Source organism: Setaria italica, chromosome III, assembly GCF_000263155.2.
Source record: "Setaria italica strain Yugu1 chromosome III, Setaria_italica_v2.0, whole genome shotgun sequence".
Taxonomy (NCBI): Eukaryota; Viridiplantae; Streptophyta; class Magnoliopsida; order Poales; family Poaceae; genus Setaria; species Setaria italica.
In genome coordinates, this window is record NC_028452.1 from 14,491,427 (window position 1) to 14,509,398 (window position 17,972).

At 49.2% G+C, this 17,972-nt stretch overlaps 1 protein-coding gene across 1 annotated transcript; it reads right to left on the reverse strand.

Moving 5' to 3' along the window:
* Positions 1-222: 222 nt before the first annotated feature.
* On the reverse strand, positions 223-5,232 carry LOC101761584 (putative E3 ubiquitin-protein ligase RING1a). The gene is made up of 10 exons (XM_004961566.3): positions 4,834-5,232; positions 4,574-4,685; positions 2,767-2,825; positions 2,305-2,386; positions 2,042-2,162; positions 1,922-1,963; positions 1,275-1,802; positions 976-1,083; positions 689-889; positions 223-590 (listed from the first exon to the last, which is right to left on the reverse strand). Exons 1-10 carry the CDS (start codon positions 5,021-5,023, stop codon positions 552-554), a joined length of 1,482 nt encoding a protein of 493 aa, XP_004961623.1. The 5' UTR covers positions 5,024-5,232; the 3' UTR covers positions 223-551.
* Between the last annotated feature and the right edge of the window lie 12,740 nt (positions 5,233-17,972).

A 17,972-nucleotide genomic window follows, 5' to 3' on the forward strand; every position in this document is an offset into this window, starting at 1 on the left:
TGAACTTTTCAGGGCCGATGCTACTCTACTGTCTATTCGCGTTAAAAAAAAATACAAAATTCCGATATTAACCCCACAAAGCTTCAGATATTACGAGCTATACCTCTATCCGTGTAATTTAGCATTGTCACCTTAACAACTCAATCTAATCCACTGACACGTGCAGTGACAACATGGATTACGCGAACGCAGCACACAAGATGACGGCAGCAAAGCCACAGATTAGCTGGGAAGAGAGTTGCTCGGTTACTTAAATCAGTTCCACTTGGGCGCAACAAATACTCAAGGCACTTGTCTGGCCTGTTCAGTAACTTCAGATTGCCACTACTCAGTTCCATACATTCTTAACCAATGAGCCGGTTACATATCTCACAACTTATCAGAGCAGATTTAAAACAGGCAACGGTAAATAAAAGGCTATTTTGCGCCATTTTTTCTATATCGAATGCTTTATGTACAAAGCTTCCACCAGGTGAAGATCCTTGCAGACCATGGTATCCGAGGCGATTGATCAAGCAGATAGTGCAGGAAAACTGGTGAAGAAATTTGATCTACACTTGTCCTTGTGCTTTCAGGGAGTATAGCAATTCCTGGGGTAGATGGGAAAACAATGCATTGGAGTTAGAAAAGAAGCAGCAATGAAATAGATGCAAGAGTGGTTGGGCAGTAATTTGGAGATTGAGTATACCAGATCTCCTTGACAGGTGGTGAGCGAAGGGTACAGCTCTGAAAGAGACTTCTCTTCCCACAATCTTTCCAAACCATTAGATTGATCCGGCTTTATCTCGTCTTTACAGGTGTTATTGGCTGACAAAGATGCATCCATGGAGCTTTTCCTAATGTATATCTCAACTTCTTTGGGTTGCCGAGACAGCTGAAGAGCAACAAACTGCAAAGATCCAGATGCAGGGTCTTTGCTTATTCATCTGGTAAACTAAAATTGCTCAGAACTAACAAGTTTCTGGAAGCAAATACCTGGCAGAGATGCTGAACAGATAGTGTTGGCTGACAACTGAGGTAGGGCTTTTCCAGTTTAGGCACACTTTGTCCATCAAGTGGAAGCAGGACAAGATACAAGCTCAACTGCAAAGAAAGAAACACAGTATTCAGCAGACCTAATCGACTAATCATGGACTTTTCGTGCAAGTTCTACCTCGGCCACCCTTTCTAACCAACTTTTTTGTCAGTCCATTAGTATTATGAACATTCTGAAGCAAAATTGGAAACTGCAACAGAAATTAGAAGCCCATGCATGTAATGTACTTTCTTTTTACCTTACTATCAAAGTCATCAGCATTACGGAGCTGATCCACCAACTTGGCAACACGGCCACCTTTGGCCATCCTTCCACTGGACCCACTGGCATTGCCATGCCGGGTTTGGCTGCGGGTGCCATTTTTCCCCCATGCGAGCATCTCTCCGCGCAGCGGAGCAGCAGTCACCAAGTCTCTAGCACCTCCTGAGTCGTCATTATCCTCAATGCCATTGTCCATGCTTCCAATAGTCTTAGCAGGGGAACGCCGTGGCACGGGCCACCTCCGAGCTCTTTTCGGCCTTACTTCTGGGGAGCGGTCATCAACAGAAGATGACTCCTTGCTTCCATCATTACCATTTTCTTCTCTATCCTCATCTTCAAAATCAGTTGGGACAATGTCAGGAGAACTAGTTCGCCCTCTCCTCCTTGACCGCATATTCCGTCGAGTCTTTCTTGTAGAAGCTGCATCTGGTGCTTTTGCAGCGGAGCGCTTCTTCACAAGTGCTTCTGTTTGTCTCCGAAATGTCTCAGCAATGGATTGTTGAATCTTCCATGAGACATGAAGCCAATGTAAATAACAACAAGAGCAAAAATGCCAAACAACAAAGAGAAATCATTTCCCTCCAGCTTCAAATGAACTGCTGATTGACAGACAGATAGGCCTACCTTTTTGTTACGGGTTCTTTCCTGTTCGCTGAAAGCAAGTTCCTGTAGTATCGAACAAATTAGAAGCACTGCAGCAGAATAACCAAAGAAAGCAAAGTGCGATTACTGGAGAACTTATACCTCTTCCTCATACTTATCAATATCTGGATACAAAGCCAGAATTAAAGAGTCATAGTTAGGATCATCCCTCAAGGAACGCCTGCTTGCACAATGAGTGCGGCACGCTGGACATTCATTATTTCTGCAAAAGGAAAGTTGCACTCAAGTTATCATAAAAATAAAGTGTATTTTTAGGCTTGACACTGAAGCCATGTTAGGCTTCCACTTTTTAAGAAATGACACTGGCACAGGACATTTTAGACAAATAACATATGGGACCATACCCAAGTCGCATGGATTTATCTATGCAGTCCCTACAAAACCGGTGCAAGCACTCCATGACTGTCCTTGTCTTCCGAATAATGCCTGCAAAATAGGACCATAAGAGGGACACAGATGATCAGGTATGCATATTTTGCACAAAGACGCTACTTACAATTTCACAAATGAAATTCCTAATGTAGACCAGCTAGGTGCCACTTATGGAAAAGAAATCATAAAATGCGAAGATCACGATTCAATTTTCTGGCTTTTTTGAAAGTAGAAAAGAGGTTCCACATACATCTCCTTATTTAACAATTTACATACTTGCATACATGTAACCTGTGGAATTCATTAGTTTCATCTTTGTAGCAAATACTATTAATATCCTCACATCTAGATAACAGGAACATCTATATCCAATTGCAAGTGAAGTTGTCAGAAGAACTCTGAATCTGAAAGCAAGTAGAGAAGCATATGGTTACCTAAGCATATAGGGCATTGCACTTCCTTCCGAACATCCATTAGTTTCACAAGTATAAACCTGTATGAAGAAAAAAAAACATTTAGGTACCAGTATGAAGCTTTTGACAATAGTGAGGATAAGTATTTATTATACATTTCCACATCAACTATGTATCTGCAATGTATGCAAAACAAAGTTCACGAAAAGATCATTTACACAGGTAGGACATGAAGAAGGTGATGTTCACAATCGGACAAGAGAATCACAGGACAGGATGAAAAGAGCTGGAAATTATTAGCACTTCTTTATTTGCAGGCAATCGAAACTATTAGCACTTAAAGCAGTAATTGGACCCCAGAGAGGGCTCTTAAGCTTGCCGACTCATACTTCACAAGCAGAAGAAAATGTGTTCTAGTATATATTTTGGTGGACTCAATAAACCAATAGTATCCAAGAGCCAACCACGGTAAATAGGATATCACCAGAAATGTGCTACAGAATTATCTGAACTGAATAATGTATAGCAAAAGAGACTCGCTAGTGACTAAACCGCATTGATCTCACAGAAATTGAGGAGCTAATTTGCACCTTATAACAGTAATCAAGTATCAAATGTAGGGTATAAATGGGGAAAAGGGTAAGTAAATATGTAAGAATTCTGATACAGTTAACTTTATGAAATTCAGCTGCAAGGAAAAACATGAAAACAGCTGATGGAGAGGTCGTCATAGCTACATATCAAAAGAACAAGAAAAGCTTGTGCACCACATGAGTTAAGGCGCCGAAACAGGGTAAGTCCTATCACAGTCATGGGGGGTGGGGATAGCAATAGTAGAACAAGATACCAGATATTCAGAGCTTGACGGCACAATCCATGACTGAAAAAACGAAACTCAAGCCATGAACAGCTGGAAACATGAAGAACAGACCCCTGGCGTCTGTGATATGATTGATAACCCCCACGAGAAGATCTTACATGGGATGAATGAGCTTGAATGCCACTCCAGAACCAGATGTTAAAAGAACGGCGTCTCCACGAAACCCATTCAACATGACGAACACGGGTGCACGGGTGGCAGACTGGCAAGGAGGCTCACACGGTCGCCTATGCATGGCAAGACATTGCGATCCTGGAGGTCAGGCTAGCAGCAAGGCACAGGAAAGAGTTCGCCGTAGCCGTACAGGATTCAGAAGCAAGAATAGCGACTGTTCCAGTGCGCGGCTGAACCACGATGAACAAGAGTGCCGATTCAGCTGTGGCTGGCGGCTCCGGCAGAACAGCTTGGGCAAGCGACGATCCACCCTGGATGCGCCCCCCATTTGCCATCACGAGCACGGCACCTCCGGAGCCGTGCGACATGACGAAAGCATGCATGCTACGGAAAGATCCCAGGCCGTGGCGGTGATGGGACCACTTGCGCCGCCGCCGCACGAACGAGGCGTCCACCGCCTGAGCCACCGGCACGACCGGACGAGAACAACTCAGGGTGGCCCGCCGCCGCCGCCACGACGAGCCCGAGCCGGCACGCAAGTCACGCAGCACGAAGATCCCACGCCGAGGAGGCGAAGGGAGCGCTCGAGCCGACGTCATGCGAAGAAAGCGGCCGCCGCCAACCGCCAGCGCTGGCGGCTGCGCCAGACACCTCCCGCTGGCGGGCGGCGGCCCAAGCGAACACCCCGCCGAGCCATCAGCCCATCACCCCGCACGGGGACGTGACGACACGACGACGCCGAATCGCAGCGGGAGGCAGAGCAGCAGGCGACGGCGGAGGAGGCGGGGGAGAGCGGAGGAGAGGAAGGGAGGGGGCGGTTCGCGGTTCACTTACTCGTCCATCTCGCCGTCGCTCTGCGACGACTGGCTGTCGCAGTCGTCGTCGCCCCCGCCGCCGGCTCCGCCTTCGCCGTCTCCTTCCTCCTCCTCGTCGTCAGCGTCGGAATCTGCCAAAGCCCACCAGACAAGCACGCGCTCAGCGACTCCCGTACAGGAGAGGCAAACAGCACCGCGCGATGCGTACGCGCATCGCGAGGAGCGACGGCCGGCCCGCGTCGGCGGGCCGCGGCGCGTGGTCGAGAAGCCCGGTACTACCGTCGTGGCGCCGGTCCTTGGCCTGGCGCGGCCCGCCGACCCGCTCCTCCGGTCCGTTCAGCGCCAGCTTTGGGGACCGGCGGGCGCCCCCGCCGCAGGCGTCCGCGTCGGCGGCAGGGGCTTCATCCTCGACGTGGGCGTCGGGGCCGGGCGAGGCGGACGACGGGAGCGGGCGCTTCTGCGCGGGCATTCCGGCCGCTGGCCTCGCTCGGCGCGCGGCGTTCGTGCCGGGGGTGAGAGCGAGGAGGTGGAGGAGGAGGAGGAGAGGAGGGGGAGGTCAGGTGGTGGGTGGAGGAAGGAAGCGGCTCGAGTCGAGGGAGGCGGAGAGCGAGAGGAAAAGAAAGGCAAGCCAACGCGAACGCGAACGAGGCAGGGGAGGGAGGCCGCCAGGCAGGGGAAGGCCGGAAGGGGGGTGCCCTGCCCCCGCCAGGGCACCCCCCCTATGTCGTGTAACTTTGGGTTGGTGCCGATGCGCGTGGCCGCGTGCGGCGACTGCTTGGGCCTCGGCTCGGCTCGGACTCTGCCGCCCGCCGCTCCCGGGCGCTTTCTGCCTTGGCCCGGTTCCCGTTCGCCGAGTACGCGAGAGGGTGGCCACCAGGTGGGGCTGCAGCGCGACGCGAGTGCGCAGCGCACACAGGGGCACCCGGTGCGCGGCCCGGCGTCCCCGTCCTACTGGCGTGCGCGATGCCGAGCCCCGTAACCGTCGGATGGGATGGGGCAGGAGCGGGCCGTTCGAGCGAGATCCAACGGGCGGTTCGCCGGTTTCGCATTCGATTCGCCTCGCCTGGTACGAGGTCCCGGCGCGGAGGGAGGCGCGATCACGGCCTTCGCCCCGCTGGACGACCAACCTGTCAGCGGGGGCGGCGGCGACGGCGACGGCGCGCCGAGCTTCAGGAGTTCTACTTCGACGGAGTAGAGAGCAACGTTCCCTCGAGGCAGTGTCAGGGGATCATGGTCTGGTCTCAGGATTTACTGCAACTATGACACTGTTTCAAAGATCTCAACTGCTGTTATTGCGATGGCTACATCTATCTACTGCATGATTTTTTCTGTGTGTTGAATCAATAATGCAAGTTGCTTGGTTTGGCACAACTTGTGGTGCAAGAGCATGATATGCTTACTTTGCTTTGTTAAGGTCATGAATTTTGCTTGTTAATAATAATTTGACTTCTGTTTAATCTACGAAGAAAAAGGCAAGTAATAAGTTGTATCGACCAAAACCGCATACACGAGAAGATTGCTTTGATGACCGGCGCAAGCTGCCAAATACGGGGGAGGCGTTGAGGCTGCACCGCCCCCTCCCCCGGCCCAGTGGAAACGGTAGCCTCGCCGCTTTTGTATCATGTTCTCCACGGAGTAGTTGCTTATTCATCACTTCATTATCTGTCGAGACTTCAAAGCAAAACCGTCCCCTCTATCCTGAACTTTATTTGTAGTTTTCAACTCTGTTTTTATTTTGCTCTCATGTTAAGGTGGATTGCGAATTTTAACCATATAATTTGTAGGTTGTTTTCATGGCTGTAAATATTACTCCCTCATTCATTTATCTCCGTCGCCTAAGCGTTTTCCTTTTTTCCATTAGTCTCCGTCATATTAGCTTCTCATCCCGGTTTTCTTGGTAGCGTGGGCATTTCATCTGCGGAGTCGTTAGTACGCCGCTCCTTCCGTTATCTCTTATACGTATCCGACGTTTCCTCTGTTTGCCCATCAACTAGCCTCTTCCGTTACTGCGACACAGCGCCATCGAGTCCCCAAGCCATCGTCGAGCCTCAGCACCATAGTGGCGTCTTGAGCCATGGATGGTCAGGTCGGCCCCGCCGATGAGAAGATCCTTCTTGGTGTGAACTGGGCACCGGATTCATGCGACAAAGAAGAAGAGGATCAACAGGAATCACCTATGGTAAAGAAGCTTGTTCGTGGTGTGAACAGGGCGCCGGATTCATGCGACGAAGGAGACATGACTGAAGGAGACTCCCAACTGGCCATGGTCGAAGGAGACGTGGCCGAAGGAGATGAACCTGATGTCGTTGTTGATGCCCTACTGGAGCTGGCTTGCATTGAGGTTAGCAAATTTCAATCTGACAAGGAGAGGGACAAGTTTTCTAAGTTGTTGCTCCCTGTCTGCCTTCCTCGGTTGTATGGAGATCATGAACAGGATGTCAATGATGCCGCAGTAACTTTGTTTTGGATTGCACAAAAATCTGACATGTACAGCAATAATTAGTATTCTTACTTTGATCAATTTTAATGTATGTTAAGTGGTGCTACTGGATGCTGTAATTTTAGTATTCTTACTTTGATCAATTTTAGTGCTTGTTATGTGATGATGAACAGTGCAAACAAGTTTAAATTGAGATTAGCAGATCAATGCAAAGTCTTATGATGAATCCGACAATACAAGTATGAAGTCTAATTCCTGAACCTGATCTGACAATGCAACTCCATCCTAATTCTATCTAGCCTAAAACAATTCTAAGTACCGACAAATTGCATGGCTTGATTATGAAGCTGCAAAGGGCACTTCAAAGTAATGGGAAGACATCCTTGCAGCTCCAGAGTCTTCTTCTTCATGTGAGAGATGTTGTTTTGCTGGCTGCCATTATGCTTCATGATCTCCATCATGCAACCCCGCTGGGTTAGGAAAATTCGGTTCGATCTATCCACTGGGTAGTTCTGATATGCCTCATCCACCTTTTGGACAATTTCTTTAATGTTGTTTGGTGTACCTTTCTCAAACAATGCTTGGATTGCTGGAAAAAAAAATCCAAGATCCAAGACGTTCAGATCAAGTGAGTTAGAAGGTTGGCATGTTAGCCTAATGTCCCAACCATCAGCTTCGGCGGCTTGCACAAACATTGGATCATCTACGTTGATGTGGGTCCTTGCATTGTCCTGTTGGATGAAGATTGGCATCCCTCTTTCTTCCGCTGGCCACTTTGCCTTCAATGCTAATAGAACTTTGTTCACCAGAAAGTCTCAACTAACATCTTTTGTTACCGACACCATTGCCTTAGTTACAAGGCACCTCTCTCCCTATTTGGACTCTTTCTTTTTGCTGGTTTTATCTTGACAAAACGAAAAATCCCTATTTTACCATCAAATGTGCAATTTCATTTGCATCATATTTAGGTCTTGTAACCATAGTTAGAAATGTGACCTTTTCTATGAAATTCTTACTTTTAACAGTACATTGTGGTCTTTCCTCATCATTGGCCAGATAATATTTCTGGTTCTTACGTGTCCTATAGAACCATTTTTCATCAATGTAAACAACATTGTACATGAGTTTGAAAGATAGACATTCATCATGGACAAACAATATTTACCCGAGTTTTGTTCTCATCAGTTAAACTAAACTTAAGGTCATTAGTGTGACGATGAAAGTAGCCTTCTTTGAAACGATTATAAAGAGTGCTTTTCTTCACTCCTAAAGCATTAGTGAGGTCTTGAAAGGTTGACCGCTGCTTGAGAGGGATGTTTTTTATGGCTTCCAAATCAATTTCTACTCGTTTCCTACCACAATTCTTAGAATATTTGTTCACAATTCCTTGTATGCCACCATCTTGACCATTTTTCCAAATGGCCTGTACAACTCTTAAAGGGACACCAAATTTTTCAGCTACTGATTTTGAAACTCCATGGCAAAGAATAGGTGGATTAGTTTTTGACAACAAGTCAATGTATATGGCGATCTTTAGATCATCCGGATAGTACTTCCTCCTTTTGTCATTGGAACCTAAAAGTTGTACGAAAACAATTACTAAAGCTTGTATGGAATAGCACTGACACATGTATGACAAATCAACCTAATGCAGGTCACTACAACTCTAGTGCACTTCACTAAAACCCTATTACAGTTAACTGAAAAAGCAGATTGAATAACCATACCTGAAGCTTGCACACCATCGGCTGCAGGTTTAGGTAACTGCACTCCATCAGCATCACCTTCATGAACTCTATTGCACTTTACAGAAAACAAATGCAGGAACATGAACTCTGAAGCCGACTGCAATTCAAAAAAAACATAATCGGTTTACTGAATGATCCAGGGCATCACCTGATCCTTCATTTTTATCAGCAGCCCCTGAAGCCACGTGGTCACCATCTCCAGCACCAGTTACTAAATCTTGCAGGGCATCGACATCTACTTCCACTTTTGTTTCTTCATGCTCATCACCTATGACATAAAACACATATACAGAAAATTAGAGATGGTAAACAGAAGGAAGCACCTAGCACATCGAAGATCATGATTAACCGATCACCTTGGTTTCCTTCATCCCAAACCATGTCATAATCGAGTTCATGAGCAGGGCCATCCCACTCCGCTATATCATCCCAATCTATGGGCACAACTGATTCTAGTGGCTCTTCGTTTAAGTCGATCTCTAACCCGACCATTGGTTTTATTTAATCTCTAAATCGGAGACAGAGAGAGATGGAAGGATGCCAACCATGACCGGCTTATATAGAACATGGCACACCGAGGAAAAAGAAAGACAATGGTGGCAAAAAAAAATTTGGCTACAAAATTTGAATGCAGGAGCAAAAAATTGGAGGCATGGAGGCCAATTTTTTCATCGCGGGTGGGCTAAAGAAAGAAGAAAGAGAAAGAAAGAGATGGGCGGCCGATGGAGGACGCGGCAAAAAGAAAAAAAGAAGGAAACGTGATCTGTTAGCACGGTAACAACATTTGGAGCGCGGTTAGCGGCAAATTTATCGGTAAATCAACCGACGCCGGCACAGTAAAACAAAGCTTCGGATTTATTGTCAATCGGGACTCCTTGCTCGCGAAATTGGTCACCGTGCCCAAGCCAAATACGACGGAGACTAATGAATGGAGGGAGTAAATGTTAAATTCATCTTTTATATAATATATCGATTTCCTTATTCAGTATCAATGGCGCAATATAATCTATAGAACGATTAAAGCATAGTGGATAGTCTTTGATTGGTGTAAGTCACAGAATTGATTAGCCATTTATCTAGGCCATTAATGCATATTGTCACCAGAGGTATCAACTAACCAATCCCAAGATAAGCCATGAGAGAAAAAGGAGGTGTAACAATTTAATTAATAAAATGAGTCCTAATTTACCCTCAACCACTTATAAACACGTGTCTAATGTTAGAATATCTTACATTTCAAGATGGATTGAACATTAATAAAAGTATCTAGTCTAGCAATTGCATTGATAAGGTGATGGACCATGAGTTATCCCTCTCTGTATTTATACTAATTATGTGCATATGAGGAATGAGGTGCTAATGTTCTATTCCTAAATTAAAAAAAATAAGAATCGAGAATGTCCCTTAATTCTTTTGTGTACATCAGAAAAATGAGAAGAGAACACAAGGGCCCAGATGTTTTTATTGATTGGAATGTGATCCGAGGTGGCATGGGTAAGTTCTTTGCTCTTCATCCACCCATCGCAGTAAGAACTAATGTTGGATCTCCTTTTATAGAGCTCTTTATATTGACTTCTCACCCTGCGCCTTTTTTTAATAAGAACTTCTCACGCTCATCTTGAAAACCTATTGGCAATACATCGCACGGGCTAAGTCTAGCATAGCATGCAACAAGGATGGCCTCTCTTTCCCCAACCTCTCGCTTCGCCCCCACGGCCACCGAGCCCAGATTCGCCGCCAGCCCAAATCCTCCCTCTCCCCGCCGGCTAGGACACCTTCCCTGCACCCAGATCTGCCTACGCCAAGCCTAGTCGCTCCCGTTTGCCCCACAAATCATCCCCCGTGGATCTCACGCCACCGGAGGCCACCGTCTTTGCCCTGTACCGCTGTCACCCCCGCTGCGCCCCCGCCTCAAATCCATCATAGTGGGGTAGATCCAACTGCTCGTCAACACGTAGGACCCTTCATTTTGCCCTTCACTGCCCCTCTCAGCTGTGCCGTGCGCTACCTTCAAACTTGCCAAGCGGGTGCAGTTCTGCTTTATTGCATCCCCACCCACCGAGCATCACTCGCCCTACCACCTGCTAGAGAGCTAGCCCAGCAAATCCTGCCTTACATCCGCATTCACTACTGCTTCCTCCTCCGAGACCGGTTCACGTCCTGTCGATGGAGCGGGGGGGGGCATTCAATTTTGCCCCAACCGGCCGGCACTGCCCGTTCCCCTGCCGTTACTGAACCTCGCTTCCCCAGCCAGAGCGAGGAGGAGGACGCAGTGGAGGTGGAAGGGTGGAGGCCGGCGCGACAGCCATACTGGTGGCGCAGGAAGGAATTCAATGCGACACCATCTTCAATTCGCCCAACCACCAAGCGCCAAAGTCATTCGGCCACAAGCATCAGCAACCTATCGGTAAGCTTGAATGGTAAATGTTTTCACTATCTTGGTAGAGACCACCTTGTTGCTGATTGCAGAGACCCGGTGAAGTGCTTTTACTACCGTCGCTCCGGCCACAAAGCACGACAGTGCCCCCAGAGAAGCAGAACTGCCCAGCCCACCCCACCACCCCCTCCGCCACCACTGAACGCCACCAAATGCCCGCCGCTACAGCAACCAGCCATGGCTCGGCAAGGAGATCCAGCAACGCGCCTTGGGGAGGCCTTTGCGGTGGCTTCTGCCACCCACAACATGGAGCGCAAGCTGGAGTGCCTCTCGGCCAATGCGGTCATTGCCTGGCTATGCAAGGGCAGAGGTCAACACTGACGTCATCGAGAGGGTGTTCTCCTCCCATTTCACCGTGCAGGAGGTGTCGGTGTTCAGACCTGGCAACCTACCAAGGGGGTGGCCGAATTAGTGTTTTGGTTAGTGGGGCTCGTCGAGATCAGGAACTCGAAGGTAAACGTAGACACACGATTTAGATAGGTTCGAGCCACTGAATAGCATAATACCCTCCGTCCTGTGTGTTGGTTGGATTGAATTGCTTTCGAGAGGGTCCCTGCCTCACCTTATATTGCCAGGGGCAGGGTTACAAGTCGGTTGGTTACAAGAAAACTAGTCGGATTCGACTAAACGAGTTCTACTCTTATTACTATGAGTACTTTTTCTAATCTTCGACTAGTTCCTGTCTTTCCACGAGACTACATCGTCCTGTGCCATAACTCCATGTCAGATAAATCCGCAATCAGGTCATCGGGATTTCTCATCTTTACAACCACATCGTCCACGTACGCCTCCATGTTGCGGTGTAGCTTCTTCTTGAAGCACTCCTAGATTGCCTATTGATAGGTAGCACATGTGTTCTTTAACCCAAAAGACATTGTTGTCTAGCAGAAAGCTCTATATGGGGTGATGAACGCGGTCTTGATCTGGTCTTCCTCCTTGAGCGCTATCTGGTGATACCCCAAGTAGCAATCGAGGAAACAGAGTAGGGTGCATCCAGCTGTGGATTCGATGACTTGATCAATCTTAGGGAGCCCGAAGGGATCCTTTGGATAGTGCTTGTTGAGGTCTGTGTAGCCGACACACATCCTTCACTCATTGTTATTTTTCTTTCACACCAGGACAGGATTGATGAGACACTTTGGATGATAGACTTCTTTTATGAAATCCACCACGAGTAGTTTGGCCAACTCTTTCTTGATGGATTCCCTTCTGTCTTGGGCGAATCATCGTAGGCGTTATATTTTTGGTGTATCTTTTGGATTCACATTGAGTGAGTACTCGATCAACACTCTGGGCACCCCCAGCATGTCCACTAGTTCCCACACGAAGATGTCTCGATTGGCCCGAAGGAAGTTGATGAGCGCGTTTTCCTATTTAGGATCCAGCCCTATGCCAATCAGGGCTGTCTTGGAGCTATCACTAGTCTCAAGGTCAATGGCTTTGACGTCTACTTCACTTGTCGGCTTGACCTTGGTTGTACCCGACTTCTTTTTTGCGATCTCGAGCTTTGTCAGGGACAGCTTCTTGGATGTGGCGAAGACTTGCATCATCAAATTTAGTACTTGGATAGTTGCTGCTAGCTTCACAGCTTTGGTGTCGTAGTCATATGACCTCTTCAAGTCTCCCCGCAGGGAGAGTACTCCCTTGGGTCCCAGCATCTTGAGTACTAAGTATACGTAGTACAGGATGGTCATGAGTTTAGCCAATGCTGATCTTCCGAGGATGGTATGGTATGATGTTTCAAAATCCGCCACCTCAAACGGATGTATTCTGTCCGGTAGTGTTCTTTGGTCCCAAAGGTAACTGGCAAAACCACCTATCTGATGGGTACAGCCGCATTTCCTGGGACAATCCCATAGAACGGAGACCTCGTTGGGGTGAGCATGTCGATGATGTCGAGGCCCATCTTCTTCAGTGTCTTGGCGAACAGTACGTTGAGACCGTTACCGCCATCGATGAGTACTTTAGTAAGTCTAGAGCTAGCGACAATTGGGTCCAAGATGAGGGGATACCGTCATGGGTCTGAGAAACTATTCCATTGGTCCTTCCTGGAGAAGGTAATTGGCACCTCGGACCATTTGAGGAACATTGGCATTGCATGTTCAATGGACATTGTCTCTCGAAGAGTGAGCTTCCGGGACCGGTTAGTAGCAGTACCCGAAGTTCCGCCGAAGATGACGTTGATGGTGTTGGATGGATTCTGGAATTTGCCATTGTCACCATCATCTTCGTCTTCCTTGGCATTGCCCTTATCTTTGGTACCAGATGGCTCTGGTAGGTCCTTCATGACTCTTCGTAGACTGAAACAATCTATCGTAGAGTGCTTGTGGTATGAATGCCATGGGCATTAGTTCTTCAAGAGCTCGTTGAACAAGGGCTTGTCTTGATTTCTGCCGTCACGTTTCTTGGACGACTACGAAATTGCAGCGACAATGTTGTCTGGCTTGCATTTGCGGTTGTAACCTCCTGAGTAGTTATTTCGGTTGTCATTGTTGGGGCGATTGTTGTGGTTCTTGTTGTTGCATTGGTCATTGTTGTGATTGTTGTTGTTCTGGCCTTTGTTGCGATTGGACTCAAACCTTTCGATCTCTTTGTCTTCTTCATATGCCCACATCTATATCATGATCTCGAGGGATTTTACATCAGTGGGGCATTTTCTGCCGAAGTCCTGGAACATCCGGTGATCGTGGAGGCCGTTCTGGAAACAGTCAATGACGTCACGCTCGGTGATATCCACGATTGTGGCCTTCTTGTCGAAAAAATGACGTAAGTAGCTCCGCAGGGTCTCACCTTCTTGTTGCTTGACCTGGGACAAGTCGATTCTATTGCCAGTACACTGCATTACCCCTGCGTAGTTGTTAGTGAATGCTATCTTGAGGTCCTTCCACGAGTCGATAGAGTTCTTATCCAATGATTCAAGCCATGTGAGTGGTGTTACCTCCATACAGATAGGGAAGTAGATGACTTTGGTGTCGTTGTTTCCCCCAACTACTTGTACTGATAGCGAGTACCACAGTAGCAATTGGACTGGATCCTGCTTGCCATCGTACTTGGTGATACCCAGAGGTTTGAACTTTTTGGGTAGAATTATCCTCCTCACATGTCTTGAGAAGACGGGGAACCCGTCAGAATCATCTCCTGGGTGTTTGATTTTTTGCTCACGCTCGCGGCGCCGTCCGTCGATGATGGTACAGGCATCGTGGCTGGCGTTGATTTTGTTGCGGAGGTCTTCTGCTAGGTGTTCGGGTTCTGAGTTAGCCCCATGGTGGCCACGACCACCTGAGGGTCCTGCCTGACTACCTTCAGCTCCAGCTTGGATTTGTTTGGCGCCTCCGAGTTCTTGGTTTTGACGAAAGGCCTCCATGGCTGCTGCCATGTTGACTACGCTGGGATGGGGAGCGTTGGATTGACTGTATCGAATTCTGCTGATCAAGTTGTTCATACGCGAGTTCTGTCAGTTGAGCCAACTGTCTGGTGTACTTGTTCTGAGGCATCAAGCGGGTTATGAGATCAATAGATGCGACGGTAGCTAGGGGAGTATGATGGTCACGCGTTTGAACTGCTTCAAAGGTGTTATCCAAGTTCTGGATTGGTAGGTCTGCTGCAAGGCGGCGACGGCCCTCTGCTCTTGCGACATTCCTTGCTCATCATCGAGTTCTTTGAGCTTCAGTCTTTTCTCCGACAATGTTGGCGGTGAGCTCATCCTCCAAGATGCCATCTGGTTGACGCTCATGTCGTGGGTTTCTGTCCTGTTGCTCTTTTTCTTCGTCCTCTTGTCCAGTAATGAAAGCGAAGAGTTCTCGTTCTGAGAAATAGTTTCCCGAGCTTGAAGTGATGACTTGTGTGGTGTCGCCTTCCTCATAGATGGGCGACAGAGGAGTTCCCTCCTGGTATGGGAGAGTGTCGAGGTAGGCGATGATGCGTGAATTGTCATTCTTGACGAGAGCAGGTGGCTTCATGTTGGGCCAATAAACAAATCTGTCTTGGGGATTGATATTATTACCAAGTCCTGTTGTGGACCTGATAAAGGAGTTTTCTCATCCAAGTCTGAATAGTACTCGAAGTCCTTGATCGTATCCGTATCGGATTGTGATCTAGACAGGGTAGCGTGATAACTACTAGTCGTGTTGCGGAGTCCAAACGGGAATTGATTCTGGTGGTAATCCGACTCACACGATGGCTTATGCGCTGGCTCATAGAGTTTAATTCGACCGGTGAAAAAAGTCGAGTTGTACTCAGACCCGTCCCCCCTACCTCTGACTAGGTCAGAAATTGAAAAATTGCCAAAATTCTTGATGAGATCCTTTGGATCTTGACGCTGGAGCTTCATGGTTTGTTGTTTCTTCTCCAGGGTTGACGCAATGTGGCGGCGGAAATTTCCAGCGTTGTCTGCGACGCATACCCAGGAATCGAAGACGAATGTCGTGTCTGCTTCAAACCCGACAATTAGCTTGATGATGACTTGTGACATCGAGTTCGCCAGTGGATTCTCAGCGAGAGCCCCTACCTGACGCACCAGCAATCAGTGTTTAGACCTGGCAACCTATTAAGGGGGTGCTCGAGGTAGTGTTTTAGTTAGTGAAGCTCATCGAGATAAGGAACTCGAAGGTAAATGTAGACACATGACTTAGATAGGTTCGAGCCGCTGAATAGCGTAATACTCTACGTCTTGTGTATTGGTTGGATTGAATTGATTTGGAGAGGGTCCCTGCCTCACCTTATATTGCCTCACCTGCACTACGGGGCGTTTGGATATCAGGGGCTAAACTTTAGCCCTATCACATCGGATGTCGGATACTAATTAGAAGGACTAAACATAAGCTAATTACAAAACTAATTGCAGAACCCCTGGGCTAAATCGCGAGACGAATCTATTAAGCCTAATTAATCCATCATTAGCGAATGGTTACCGTAGCACCACATTGTCAAATCATGGACTAATTAGGCTTAATAGATTCGTCTCGCGATTTAGCCTAGAGGTTGTGTAATTAGTTTTTTAATTAGTCTAGGTTTAATAGTTCAAACATTCGATGTGACGGGGGCTAAATTTAACCTCCTTCTCCCAAACACCCCTCCGTCGAGGAAAACTCACTTCTTCGGGAAGACACACGAGCCCTCAACCTCTGGGCTTGGACCAAGAATCCATCTCTCATCCCTAAGGTAACATGGCTGACGTTGACCAATAGTGGGATTGCAGTGCATGACGGCATGGTACCTCCTCCGAGCTCGGGTCCTGGCCGGCGCGGCCTCACCTTCCAGGTGATTGTGCATCTCGACCTCAGGGAGGACCCCCCGGACAGAGACGGGCGGGCAACGCTCCACGACTACAAGTGGCATTGCCGTGTCGTCGACGGGGAGCGCGCACCACGGGATCGGCACGACCCTCCCCCGGCAGACCATTAGAGCAGGCACCACCGAGACGACGACGACTACGACCGCCGCGGCCGCGAAGAGGACAACTGGAGCACGCGCCTCTTCCGCAGCCTCTCGCGCGCGCCCAAAGGGCGGGACCGTGACCGCTCGGAGTCGAGGCACGGGTACCATGACAGGAACGCTGCGGGAGGCGGACGCCGCCGGTATGATGACAACCAGCCGGCCAGCCAGGACTAGGCCGTCGAGCACGGCTCGCTCCTTGGCGCCGGCGGCACGGCATGGCGGACGGCGCGTGGAGAACGCGGCCGCAGCCGCGAACGGCATCTGCACCGTCCCGCTGAACGGCGGGCACGCTCTGAACCGCAGCCACGACACCGTCCACGCGAAGCAACACCTGAGGGGCGTCAGAGCTGCAAGCCGCCCGGTCATGATGCTGGGGAAGACAACGACCACCGCTCATCTCAGCACCCACCAGGTACACTCAGAGCTGCGGTCCATACTGCCTGCAATGAGGAACGACGAACACCACTTCTCCCCTGAGCACCAGACTGCCGACATCACCCACTCGCACTCCACCCCGGCATCAAGCAGCCGGCAACGACACCGCTGCACTGCTATCTCCAACAGCTGCAACAACAACGCCTTCACTGGCAACTCCACCAGAACCGGCGGCCTCGCCAACGACATTGGTGAATGAGGATCAGCTGCCCCGGCTGGCGACTGAAGTAGCGGTGGTAGCCTTGCCACCAGCATTGGTGAGTGAGGATCAGCTGCCCCGGCTGGCGACTGAAGCAGTAGTGGCGCCATCGACAGGATCATTCATCGACAGCATCACCCGCCCCGTCGACCCGCCGCTGCTCCCAAAGCACCAACAGCAGCAAGCTACGCCGCACAGAGCCAAGAAGACTCCTAAGGAGCCGACTCGCCAGAGTGCGAGATAGGCTGCCATGACCTGGCCGCTGGGGGATGCGCATAGCCGGGCGCGGCAAGTGCTCATGAAGCGCCTGGGGATCACTCCGGATGAAGAAAAGTCACCAGAAGAGGACCTGCAACGTTTCATCAGCCTGTTTAGAGGTCCCTTAACTGACCTGGTAATCAAGGCCTTGGTGGCACTCTGCGGGCTAGATGGAGCAACGGCAGTTCAGGTGCGAGCAGCCTAGACGCTTGTCGCAAGCTAAGGGTCCCCCAAGGTCCAAGGATGATGATACGACAACCTTTTTCCGAACGCCAAGGACGCGTCCTCTCCAGCAAGTGTTCTCTACTCCGTCGCCATGTCTGCTACTACTTTTGTTGCTGCTTATGCTTCTGTAACCAGGCGCCCAGCCTCTTGGTGGCAGCCAGGGGCCTCCAGCCACCAAGAGTCTGCACGTCTGGCTTCCTGTGCGTCGCCTCAGCAGTGTCATCGACGACTCGGCATCCC